This window comes from Prinia subflava, chromosome 12 (genome assembly GCF_021018805.1).
Source record: "Prinia subflava isolate CZ2003 ecotype Zambia chromosome 12, Cam_Psub_1.2, whole genome shotgun sequence".
NCBI lineage: Eukaryota > Metazoa > Chordata > Aves > Passeriformes > Cisticolidae > Prinia > Prinia subflava.
The window spans coordinates 7,307,949-7,321,725 of NC_086258.1; the positions used below are offsets into that span (position 1 = coordinate 7,307,949).

Sequence of the window (13,777 nt, forward strand, 5' to 3'; positions counted from 1 at the left end):
TTCTCAACTTGCCACAAAATTACCCTTTTTTTACCCATATTTACCCTGGGAGAGAATATCCACGGAGGGCTGGTCTGCATTGATGGATTTCAGAACTTTCTGGTAGATGTGGAAAATCTCTGGGAAGTTTCTGTGATATTCCAGCAGCTTCTTGGACACCTCCTGCTCAGAGAGATCCTCTGGTTCCACCAACCTCTGCTGCACCAGGGGGTCACTTGGCCAGTCAAAGGTTGTGTGGAAAACCTCTACAGGGAACAAGGTTAGGAACTAAGAGCATGATTTAACATTTTAATTAAGAATGTCCCTCTTCATTCCACTCCTCAAAACATCCAACCTGATTTTTTTATTGAGCAATGTCAGGATTTTATCTCCTGATGGATGATTGAGGAAAAAATTCAACAGACAATACAGAGCTGGGTCTATTTGACAGTTTATTTTATTGAAAAGAAATGCTTTTATTTAACCTAATGGAAATGATTTTATTGAAGCTAATGGAAATGATTTTATTTACCCTAAAAGCATCCCTGCACCTCAGAAACAAAGCAGGACCTAGCAGAGATGAACTGCAAAATTATAAACTCATATGGACAGATCTAACCTTGAAATATTCTGTACTGCCACAGCCCACTGTTTGTAGGCTCAGTACTGAGCTTTTTATTTCCCTGTGTTTTATTGGCACTGAAAATAATGCGATGTCAACAAATACCTGTTCCAAACAGCTGAAATTTATAGTTATAAAATTCTACTAGTTCTTAAATGGATCCCATTTCAATTTTAACCCCATCAGTAGCACCACAACGTTTCTGAGACCAAGCAACACTCCAGTTTGCAGTGGAGGTCAGGAAGAAAAATACCTTGTGTGAGGGGATCCAGCCTTTTCCCACCACTCCTCTCCAGCAGCACAGTGTCTGGGGCATAGAGCATAACTAGGCAACAAAAAGGAAAAAAGCAGGAAAAATAAAAATTGTAGCTCTTGTTAATGATTTGCTTTATTCCCTGTAAGTGTTCAGATGTATCCTGATATTAAAGGTGGCTGAATTCATCTCGAGCACATTTGCCTCATTCTCATTTCCCGGAATTCTCCCTGCAAATATTTTACTGAGCTTTTAATCAGAATTTTGCTTCACCTACTACACAATAGAGTGGGATAAAATAACCATGAATGCAGTACCCATGGGCACTAACTGTCCCCATTATCCAAAAAACATCACCACCAGCAATAAACAATTGTCTCTGGAGCCTCAGACAGAAGTTCCCACTGAGCACCTGAGGCTGATTCTCTTCTACACCACAAACCATCACTTTTCACCCAGGCACTTAGTGGTGGAACTGATGTTTTTATAATCTCACAAAAAAGCGTTCAAACTTGATTAGAAAGCATCAAAAGAGGAAGAACCTGTCAGTTCCCTGGGTTGCTTTTGGCTAATCATCCTTACAGTTAAACATTGTAATTTAATTACTATTTTCAGTGCATTTGATTACAGGTTTCAAACAAGTTCTTTTTATGACTTTCTTCTCTGTGTTAAATGGCTTTTTCAGGCACTTTTCTCCCTATTAAGGTACTCACACAGCTTAAATCTCATCTCCTCTCAATCTTTTTTTTGATTAACTAGACAGACTGAGCTTTAAGGTTCTCATTCAGGCCTTGGTGGCACAGATATAATTGTGAGCAAAACTCAACTTCAGATGATATTAGGTATATTAAAAATACATGCAAGTACTAGACATTAAACATTTTTGCCTAACTCTACTGCAGTGGTTCTGAGTTCTTCATTAACAGTTGAAAATCATCCAAATCAAATCCAAAGTGACAATTCATCAAGTTGGATAAATTCTGTTCACTGTGCACTGGCAAGCTCTGCATTTATCATTTCACACTGCATTCCACACAATTGCAGCAATTTTTTATATTCTAAGTAGGTCCTTTAACTATAATTTGGGACAAATGGCTTCTCCTGCATGGCAAGGGCAGCTGCCAAGGTTTTGCTAAGTAGAATATTCCACATCAAACCAGCCAGAATCCAACCCCACTCTGAAAGACCAAGCTTAAAATCATCATGTTTCCAATTCACTTGGTGAAATTTATGTTCTCTAATTCAACAGAAGCATAAATTTGTGTTTAATACATGAGGAACTGGTTTAGTCTGAGGATAAAAGCTGATTTTTAGAGATGGAAGTCAGGAACAAAGCTACTTGTAGCTGCTCAAAAACACTTGGTGTAGGGTCTGGAATTTACAGAGCTCTGACGTGGAAGGAGAAAAGGGGGTGAAAGGCAGAGTTCAAAGTCTCCCAGGTTATTATCTCAGGCTTTCAACCCCACTGAAATATTCTGCTGTCTGGTGACTTTGTCTGCAGCACTGGTATTGAATTTATTGAGGATTTTTTGGGACAAACCCTCCTAGTCTTTCCTCGTGGATGCAATCACACACAAACCTTGTACTGCTTACCAACATGCCTAGGAAAAATGCCAGCTGATTGCAGCATCCATGCCTGCTCCTGATTTTCAGGGAAGCCTTCCAAAATCCATCCCTATTGAACAAAAACATGATGCAGTTATTGATCCTGGAAGAGAAAAAAACCCCGAAATTCATACTAAATCTCAGTGCTGTTTACACAAAAATTACCTCGTTCTGATCCCTCCACAGCACAGCATTTCTCATGGAGAGAAGAAAGCAAACATGGAGCACTGATATTTTTGTGAAATGCCTGCACTGATTCCACTGCCACACAAAAATGGGAACTTATGGATTGTAGCAATGATTTTTTTCCTCATGTTTCAATCTTAAAAATATAAACAAACCAACTTCTATATCGAATAAAAACAATCCAAAACAATTTCTATGGTTTTGAAATATTCAGAAGGATACCAGCCCACACTGTGTATATATTAAAAAAAAAAAAGGAGCTAAACAAATCTAGAGACAGATTTAATGCCAAGAATACTGAGGAAAATATGCATGCTTTCATTATTTTCTTAAATTATACAGGGAAACTCACAGCAATGGAACCAGCATTCCCAGAGCTAATGAAGCAACAGAGCAAAAGAAAGAAAAAAGAAAAAAGAGCCTTTTGCTCCCTTAAGTCCTTGTTATAGCCAGCTAAGTGTTGGATTGAGCATCTTTAAAAAAACATTTAGAGATCTGTGAAATACCATCGGAGAGCTGCAGCCTCACTCAGTTTTTGTCTGATGCAGTATTTGAAATCTAATCCACTTCCCAGGCTCAAGCCTGGATCTTCTGAACTCTCCCTAATTTATCTGTTAGTTGCCTGAGCACACAAGTCCTTGCTGTTATATCCCATCCCTCAAAATAACTTTGTGATACCGCAGTAAATCTGGGAGCCATCTTCGTGCTGAAATAAAGGAGATATTTTAATATTGCATTAGCTGGCAATCATTATCATCTCCCATATAAATGTGGTGCTCTGTCAGTGTGGGGTCCAAAGGTTCTCCAAGTATTTCAGGGAAATCTATCTGCAGGACTTCTGTGGGAGGGAATGGGCCATTCCAATTACACAAGAAAATGGAGTAGACTATTTAAAATTCCTTAATTAGCCTGGTTTCAGGAACATGTCATCCTGCTGACAGATGTAGAAAATACAAGACTCGAGTTACTGCAAGCCATTCTTGCCACTCCCAGTGTTTGCTCTGCCAAATTAGAATGAACCACTGGCTAAGGTCACTCAGGTGCTGAGAAATCAATTTATCCCTTGGGACTTGCAGAAGGCAAAGCTGCACAGTGTTTGTAGTGCTATGCCAGGAACTTCAGCACTAGTTTGGAATATACTGTGTACAAAAAAAAAAAAAAATATATATATATAGGCCCACATCTTCTAGGGAAAAATGGCATCTGAGGTCTGAGGCAAACAAATCGATGCCAATTTACACAGACTACAAATCTGGCTTATTTTCTCCACTCTGAGTACAACAAAACAAATAAAAAAAAAACCCAAACCACCCCACAAAACCAGAAGTCAGTGCCGCTAATGGCTCAAACCACATAATGTGCAACAGGCAGTAAACACAATACTATAACAATCCACAATCCATACTTTTAACAATCCACAGCAAACTTCAAGAGGTTTACATCCAAATTTCCAAGGTCCTTAAAACTGGCAATATGCAATTTTATAGCCAAAAATTTTGGCTATATAGGCAAACAAAGCTCAATAAATAGCTTCCTGCAGAAAATACATTTTAAGGCATTAAACAAATGCAAAGTCAACACACAGCACAAAAACCGTGAGCATTTTGGAACTGATTTCCAAAGGTCTCCGAGTTGCAGGGTCTCAGTCAGTCCCTAATTAGAATATATTATCCATCTACTTGACACTTCAGTGAAATGTCTATTCCAGCACAGAGCTGCAGCTTTGTTCAGAACAGGTTTATTGATATTCTGCTGCATTCCCTCTCCATACCCCCAGTGGCTCGGTTCTGTTTTATCACACATCAAAAAGGCCGTATGCTCAGGGCACCCCATGCACAGCTCGGAGCTGGAGGTCTGAACAGCTGCAAGTAGTGTGGTATCACAGGAGGGACAAGCTCCAAGCAGATGTCACAGATAAAATAAAAAAAATAAAAAAAAAAAAAGGAAAAAAAAAGAGTGAAAAGGGAGTGTGGCTTGGGAACTGAGCAAGAGGAAGCAAGACACGGCAGAGCAGGACCTGACTTACAATATGCCTATCATGCTTTATGCAAACATTGGTCTTTTTTTGCCCTCCTGACTGTCATTAAAGTGTAATTAGTAACTTCACATGGTAAATTTGTTTCTTTAAGAAGCTGTCTCTTCTTGGTTCTTGATAGCAGCAACCTTCTATCCAGGCATGGATTGCACCTTATCACATCAAGGGTGGAACAAAGGCTAAAAGTGAGAAATTCCACCGTGCCTGCACTCTGTGGTCACTGCTCCCTCTCTTCCAGCTGGGAATCCCCCCCTTTCCACATTCCCCCAACTTTCCCTCCATAAACAGAGATTCTGCTGCTGCCTGAATGCCAGGTGAGACCCAGAGACCCAGGCCATGCTGAAAAATCAGCAGCAACTTTCAGAGCCATCCCTTTCCTCTCCAGACTTCAGGAATCTGGAGAAAAGAAAATGCTCAAGGTCATTCCCAAATGGAAATCTCCCTGCTTTGCTGGCAGTTCTCTCAGCTATGATACCAAACTTACAGACTTTCACACTTCCCACCACAATAATAATGTCTTGGGTATTCAAGTTCCCTCCTGTTGTCTGACCTGTACATCCTCCATATTTTTTTTTAATTACCAAATCCAAAATTGACACGGCCTTGGAATAAATTAAAAAAAAAAGAAACAGCAGAAAGAAACAATGCTGAATTATGTGGCATATGAGAAAAAAAATTTCAGCTAGAAGCATAAAGGTCACAAATACAGCTGTTTTTAGGAAAACAAGTAATCACAGCCATTTTTCCACATTATTATTCAGTGGGTTTGAATAAGTATTACATGGTTTTCACTCCCAAATCAAGAAAGGAGTCAGAAAATAATACACACACACAAAAAAATAATATCAGTAATAGCTTTGGCAGTACGGATCTAAAATTGTGGAGATTTTCAGAGCACAGCAGACTGAGGAGTGCAGTAGAAATACTGACAATTTAGCTCTTGCAGAATGAGCAGAATGGATGATGGAAAAAAGCTCAAACCTTGCCAAATCTCCCATTAGAAAGGAACCTCTTATGCCCTACATTACTTCTGTCAGCTGAGCAAGGTGAAAAGATTATTTTAAAAAGTTCCATTCTCCTCAGAAAACAGAAAATGTGGTGAGTGGGCAGACTCTCCCTGGATAAATCTTTGTACAAAACAAAATGTGGTGAATGGGCAGACTTTCTTCCTGGATAAATCTTTGTACCATCACTTTGAATTTCACAGAGGAAAACATGATGATCTTTAGCTACCAAGGTAAAACCAAACAGAACCAATCAAGGTAAAACCACACAGAACCAATCAAGGTAAAACCAAACAGAACCAATCAAGGTAAAACCAAACAGAACCAATCAAAGTAAAACCAAACAGAGCCAATCAAGGTAAACCCAAACAGAGCCAATCAAGGTAAAACCAAACAGAACCAATCAAGGTAAAACCACACAGAGCCATTGCTCTCTTTGCTTTCTTTTTCAAGGACAGCCACAAAAAAAAATCCCAATCTCAAGTCATTGTGCCATTTGTTGTGTGAATCACTGGCCTAAGCTTAGTTCCTAAAGATCCTAAGCCTTCAGGAGGGTGGCTCAGCTCTGAGCAATCTCTCTCCACTGCCTTTCTCCAGCTCCAAGAATTCCCTGCACAACCCCAGGAGTCAGAGGGGCTGCAGCCAAGCTGTGCTAACCCTGCAAGATGAAAATTCTCTCTGAAAAATCATCCTCACAAGTGTCAGGCTGGAAGATAATGTTTGCAATAAGTTTCCTGTGTGTGCTGCAAGACCTCCCCACCTGATCCCTCGCAGTCCTGACTACGTTTGCGTTGGAAGAACACATAACACAGGGCCTCAGCAGAGCTGTTGATCAATAAAAATGTTCTCCTTAGAGAATGCCAGTGACATCTATAAACCTGTGAGTGTCAAAACAACGGCACAAAAAACCCTGTATGCCTACTGTCAGTGGGATGAAAGCTGTACAATTAATGCCAAGCCAATGACACCACAAGGAGAAATAAAACAAACAGCTGGTGGTACTGTGGTCCAACATGCTGCTCTTAATCCATGAACATTTTCAGTGGAAACATGCTGACTCATGTTTTGAAAGAAATGGCATAAATCTGGTCAGTGAGTTTAAAACCCTACAGCATTAATTCTATTTTGAGTTACACACGGAAAATAATACCCTTAAAATGCATAGATCCCCTTTCAAAGGAGAAAATAATTTGTGGTCACTTTGTGTGTGTCTATCTTTTAATGTAAAGATTTTTAATAACCATCACACCTTTGAAAAACAAATTGTATTTTTCCTAAAACCAGCTGAAACCTCAGCTAGGTTGAGAACATCCACTCCATTCTTGCTGAATGTCAGGGAATTTTAAAAAAAAAAAGGGTTTTTTTCCCCCCCTGGTTTTGTAAGACTGATTCAGTGCTGCTGGTGATAACAACAGAAACATAAAATACAGGCAGGACTCTGTGCAGCTGTTGGCATTTTAACCACCTTTTAACCACCTAATACTTAAAATAACTCACTGAGAGATCCTTCCCTCATTATTGACAGGAGAACTAAAGCCATGCCAACAATTATAGAAAGCACAGGGAAAAGGAAAGCGGAAAATAAGGTGGATGCAGCCTGTGGAGAGTGATGGATTTTGCTTGTACACTGACAGTAAACCTCACTTTAACAAACACTGGGAAAAGTAGCTGTTGAAAACATATGTTCTTTTAATCAGGGAAAGAGACCTGTGTGAAAAAAAATGAGCATTTTTGAGAGGTTTTAGAGCTCTTATTATAAAAAAACCCTAAAAATACTACTAAAATGAACAGGACAGTACACCATGTGTGGTTTTTAAAGAGGTTCTCCTGCCAGCTGAAGGGCCTAGGTCCTAGGTGTGGATTTATTACAGATAAAAAAATACATTAAATGCTACCACATGTGTAATCTGGAGTGCTAAGTAACTATAATGAGTTAAAAAGAAGTAAAATAGTTCAGCTAAAAAGACCTGCAAGGAAAACCAGACAGACCCACATAATTCAAGCACAGTGAATAGCAATGCAAAAGTTTAATTCTACTTTAAAAATTCAACATTAATAGGTCAATTATAGAGGAAAGATCTGCAGTATTTTATGAAGAAAAGTTGATACTATTTAGGATTTCTGCAAATCCCTTTACTTTTTCTTTCCAAGGATCAAAAGAATCATTGTTTCAGTCTCGCAGATGATAAAACATGGAGCAAGAAACACAGGATCCCACAGATGTGAACACAACTAAACTTATTCAGTTGCCTCTTTGTGTAAGCTAAGAGTGAACATATTAATTATTCCCCAGAAGACAATATATTCCAGTGCAGTGTTTCCTAACACAGAGAGGAAAAAAGAGACACAACGAGAAAGAAATCAAATTGAAATCAGTAACATCAAGATTCTTTTCCTCCAGAAGAGCCAAACCCTTAACAATATTGATTTCTATCTATTTTCTGTTTATCTGTTTTGTCCACTCCGTCTGTGCCAGTTGCCCCAGGCAATCAACAAAGCTCTGCTTGTTCAGCCTTTGATCATCTCTGTGCTGGAAGATTAGCATATGCATCCTCTCATCCTCCCCTTTATCCTGTTAATAAAGCTCCAAACTCCCTCCGCTGATGTTCAAGAAAGCAACGGGGCTCGGGAGCCCCCATGATTTGCCCCCATTCCCTGCTCTGCTCAGGACTTGGAATGCTAAATACCAAGCACGAGTTGTGTAAGTGCTTATCCAGCTCCCTCTGAGGAGCAATTCTTACTTGTTTGATGCAGTCCACGTTTGACAGACGTTCCTGGATCAGATTGGCCCAAAGCGCGTTGGGAATTTTCTAAAGAAAGAACAAAAAAATAAAAGGGCTGAATATTCACAATTGAGTTCAAAAGGAATTTTACCATGCAGGCACGTTGTGGTTAAAGGTGAAGTGAGATGTCTTCTTAGAAATAAAGAAATAAATAATTCTGTGCGAGCCCCGGGTCATTAACATGACTTAATGACAAAGAGTTAATAAGGGCACAAAAATCAGTGTTAAAGGGAAGCTGAGCACAGAGCATGAATATCCATGGGGGTTTTGCACAGTGACACGGAGGCAGTGCCAAGTTCTGCACACTGACACACATTGGAGCTGCAAAGGGATCCAGGAGAACATCACCTCCTTTTAAAAGCATCCTTTAAACACAAGGATCTGACCCTCAAACGCTCCGTGTGCCACAGGGCTCAGCACCAGGGACCTGCCCGCTCTCAGGGACACAAACAGAGCCTCAGACACTGAGCAAACAACACCAAGAGCCTGATTTTCAGGAGGGTTTGTTTCAGAGCTTCAAGTAACTCTCATCGTCCAAAAGGTTTATTTAAAATACATCTTATAGTTGAATTTTGCTTATTTTTAAACTCGGGACTGTGAAATGGGATGGAAACTGCATCTGCCAATATTTTCAAAGTGCTGTTTAGTTCTGTGACTGCTACTTTGTCCATCTCCAGAGATGTTTTGTAAGAAGGTATTTGCTGTGTGACAGAAGAACAAAGTTCCTACACAGATTAACACCCCTCAACAATTCTTCCATTGTATTTGATTTCCTGACAAGAAATCAGCAATACTCTCCTTTCCTTCTAGTAAGAATTTGCTTCACTATGTTGTTAGTTAAGGTTTCATTCTGTGCTGAACTTGGTTAAACTCTGTGTTAGCCAGTTTAACTCAAAGCCTAAACTTCTGTCCATGCAGCTCATAACAGCCATTAATCATTTCACTAAATGCCTTGTCTTACTCATTATTGGTAAAATGAATACTCAGAAAAAAAACCAATCTGCAATCAGATTCTCTACCTCCCAATTAAAATAAATTATCTTTCACTTAACAAAGTGAGCTTCACTCTCTGTTCCCTTTAGTTCCATATATTGTCTTTTTCCTAACCAGTCTGAAGGGTATGAATATAAAAAAGGAGAATTTCTATAGGCTTGGAGGGGCAGCTAGGGCAAGAATCAGATGCTTCTCTGTAGTCAAGATAACCTTTCAACATATTTCTCCAATCTGCATATTTTTCCAACCTAATTGCCACTAATTTTTATTAATGAGACAATTGTCTTTTAATAAGATAACTTCATTACTAATCAGCTAATCTGGGACTCACTGCACCTGGAAAAAAAACATTCTTTGGAGCAACCTCTTTGAACATCAATTCAAGCAATAAAAAAATGTGGGAAGATTTCATAAAATTATCTTTATTAGATGATGAAACAATTTCTCAAGCAGTGGTGGAAATGGTCCAATGGAGGGCACTTTGGAGGAGGGTGGAGAACAGAACCCACAGAAGAGCCCAGGTGGCCCAGCCAGGCGAGCTTTGCTTTTGTTCCTCTCTTTTGTCCCCAGCTCTCAGTGCCTCTCCTCACATCAGCCGTGCAGGAGACAACGCTCACGCAGGTAGCAGGGGAGGAGGGAAGGGAATTGCAGGGTTTGCTGAGAGCCTGCAGGTCCCCAGGGCGCTTTGGCAGAGCCTCCTGCAGCCCCTGGCTGCTGGATCCTGTCACCTTCCAAAGGGACACCACGCTGCTCGCAGGGACAGCCAGGCCTGGCTGCTCCTTTCATGTGTCATGTCAAACCAGGCTGCACGCTGCTGGGGGGCTGCTCTGCTCAGCCCTGCCAAACCAATTTAAACCAAATTTATCCTCGCTTCTCTCCGTGCAGGGGTGTTCTTGCTGCTGTCTTTGGAGCGAGGTTTGTTGCACAAAAACAATCAAGGACACATATTCAGGTATTTTGGTGTTTTAGCTCCTTCTGCTCTCTGTGGCTCAATTCCAGTCTCATTTCCTGGGCAGTTTTCCTCCCACTGAGCAGTGGCCTACAAAATCATTTTCAATAGGCTGCTTGCAGAATGCCTAATTATTCCAGCAGAAATCAGGATACCTGCTACATATCAGGTAGCCCATTTATAATTTATCTCTTATAAACACATAAATCCATGGTGAGCCTGGGAGATGGGATTGCACTTCCCAGAAATCTGCAATCACGGACAGTGACACACATTTGATAACAGCCAAACCACACCTGACTCACAGAGCTGCCCCAGCACTCAGGGCAGCTAAAGGAAACAGATTTTGGTCATACTCACACTCCTTTTCTATCCATGCTGCTTTAATCACTATTTCCATATTTGCTGAAAAATTGCACCCAATCATGATTAATTTTAAATCTTCTGTGTTATTTCAGGAACATCATACTTGAATTTCCATGCCTGGTCTACTCAGAGTTATATTTCAATTCCTCTTTCATAAAATTCCCCCACTTGTTTTGTAGGGGAGCTTTTTCAGTAGGTATTTTTTTTGAGTTTTGGATTTATTTGCTCTGAAAACAGCTGCAGCTTAAAACTTCTGGCTTCTCCAAATTGCCACCTTGGAGAAAACTGCAATTAAGTTTGAAGAAATTTACCTCAGGTTCCTGAGTAACATAAATGTTCAGATTTAGTTTGTTCAGATAAATACACATGAAAGGCTGGTCTCTTTTGGATACACAAAACTGGACAAGTTTCTTTTTGTTCCTTCAGAGTGGCTTACCCTGGAATGGATTGGAATTCTGACCATGCATAGTTAAATACCTTGGATTTGTTCTTCCCTTCTATTTTATTTCTTTTTAAAAAGCACAGGGATGTGACACAACTCTGGAGCAGTTTTAAGTTATTAAGTATTATGCAAACACCTTAACTGCAATTTAGTGTAGCATTAAGAGCACACCCATCCCACAAACCCACAATTACCACAGTTGTTTCAGCTTCTTATTTCATCCACTTAACAGGAAAAGTGAAACATGCAATAGCTCATCATTAGACTTCACTATAGGAAAACCTGAAGATGCTTCCTCTTAACATTATAATAACTAGAGATGAGGGAATAATTTGCAATGATTTATCCAAAAATGTAGCCTCTTTTTCTGTTCATGGAATATTTATTGGTAGCTTGTGGTTCTTCAATTTACTGAATATTCAAAAATATTTGACTTCTTTTTGGAGTATTTTTACATGCAAAATGATCACATTTTGCTTTGAACACTCAATATTTAAAATTCACTACCTGAGCTGTGCTCATTAGTAAGTGGCCAGGTATGTGTGGGTGAATGATTTGCTTGTCCAACCTGAAAAATGGAACTTCAGAGAGTAATCATGGATTTTAAATATGCCTTCCATGGTTTCCTGTGCCTTGAAAACCCAAATGCTTTAATGGGTGAACACAAAAGAGATGAAAGCTTGGCTGAAGATGATTAGGTAAAATATCTGAACCAACATTTGCAGAGCTTTTTGCAGCATTTGCCCAGATCCAGTGACTTTGGCCAAGTGACCTCAAACTGCCCAACCTCTGGCTCTGGGGTTAATGCAGCCACAGCAGCCTGAGATGTGAGAAAAAAACATTAAATTGTGTTTATGATCTTCACACCAGACTCTCCAAAACCCACAGCCTTGCCTCCTGCTTTTCCTCTTGTCCATTTATTAAATTGCTTTGTCCAGGACTACATTTTTAATGCCCTGCTTTTATCCAAACTCGTGTACACAGCTCTTATTCTGCTCCTGAACAGACATCCCAGCTTAGAGGAACCCAGGAATTCCTTCCTAATTCTAGGATTTCCATTCAAAGAAACAAACTCACCTAAAAGAACAAAATTATTTAGTGAAAACCTCCTCCTAGGGTCTGAAAACTCAAACCCAAAGGCAAAGTGCACAGTGCTGCACCACCAGCAGCCTCTGCTCTGCGGGCCCTCCTCGCTACCTGATTAGCCTTGACATTTTTGACTTTCATCTTCCACACCATCCATCTTTTTAAATCAAATAAGCCCAAAAGGACACCCTTGAAAGTGCATCTGTATAGTCTGAAATATGTTAATAATTACAGTAATTAAACCAAAGGGAATTTTTGTTTTAAATTCTCCCCCTCCAAGTATAAATTTATGAACCTATCAAAACAATCTTTAATAATTAGAGCTAAGATTTCAAAGTACATATTCTCAGTAAGAATATTTCTGTCTCACCCCAGCCAAATGCAAACATTTTTACCAGTGAGTTCAGGGAGTTCAATGAACTCTTTCCTCTCAGATCTTGAAGTGTGTTACATGAGGCATCTCCAAACTTCATCCACTAATCCAGTATTTTATTCAGTTCTGATAAACAACATTTTAGACTAATTTTCTAAGGAAAAAACCCTAATCTTTGTATCACACCGTCTGCTATCTCAGTAAATTACAAATCTGTTGGCCAATTCTAATTGTAAATTGGATTTACAGGGGTGTAGAATTCCCACAGATGGGAAATTGCTTCAATTTTTATGAAAATGGGTGATAAGGGACAAAATAGAAACTCAAACGAGTGGACTTGTTAGAGAAAGTCACAAAAATCCCAGACTTCTTCCATTCTATTTCTCATGGAATGCCTTGACATTGGAGAAAGGACTCAGCCAAAAAGGCAGGAATCAGATGTTTCTCTGTATTCAAGATAAGCTTTTGATGTATTTTTCCAATCTGTCACTAATTTTTATTACTAAGATAATTAATTACATTACTGATCACCTAATCCTGGGAGTCATGACACTTGGAAAAAATCTTCTTTGGACATCAATTAGGATGCCCACAATGAATGGATTTTAAAATCTCACTGGAGAATCTCAGGTACACAGAATTGGGGAAAATTCAACAATCTGAGTCAGCTGCTCCTGCCTCAGCCTGAGAGCTTCCAGGGCTGTCAGGAGCTGACTGGATTGTCATCCTCCTTTTGAGTTAATGCACCAAGTAAGTTATTTGTGTCATGCTACAGAGGAATCAAGCGTGCACAACTAAGTAGCACTGTCAGATCAAAAAAAGTTCTTTGTGTACATATTTTCCAGAGCATTTTGTACCAAAGGAGACCTCAGAGATTAATGCTTATTTTATCGAGATTATCAAACATGCCCAGATAGAAGACACTGTTTAATAATAGAATGAACCATTCTTTAAACTGGATTTTTCCCAGTTCTGCTGCTTGTTTCAAGGTAAATATTTTCAAGACCTCAAGAGTTTGCATTGTCTCCCCCTCCTGCCCCTGTTCTGTGTCCTGACACCGAGGTACAACACAGAGAGAAGAGATTCTTCCCTCTCATCTGC

The 13,777-nt window shown here is 39.7% G+C and overlaps 1 protein-coding gene across 5 annotated transcripts in view; it reads right to left on the reverse strand.

The window, feature by feature from the left end:
• Positions 1-13,777, reverse strand: part of AK8 (adenylate kinase 8) — a 68,228-nt gene that overhangs the window by 44,341 nt on the left and 10,110 nt on the right. For all 5 annotated transcript variants that reach the window (XM_063409602.1, XM_063409600.1, XM_063409603.1 and 2 more), the window contains 4 exons: positions 8,426-8,494; positions 2,448-2,529; positions 855-926; positions 45-245 (listed from right to left, as the gene is read on the reverse strand). In XM_063409602.1, the coding sequence (XP_063265672.1) occupies positions 45-245; positions 855-926; positions 2,448-2,529; positions 8,426-8,494 (424 nt within the window). The remainder of the gene's footprint in view (positions 1-44; positions 246-854; positions 927-2,447; positions 2,530-8,425; positions 8,495-13,777) is intronic.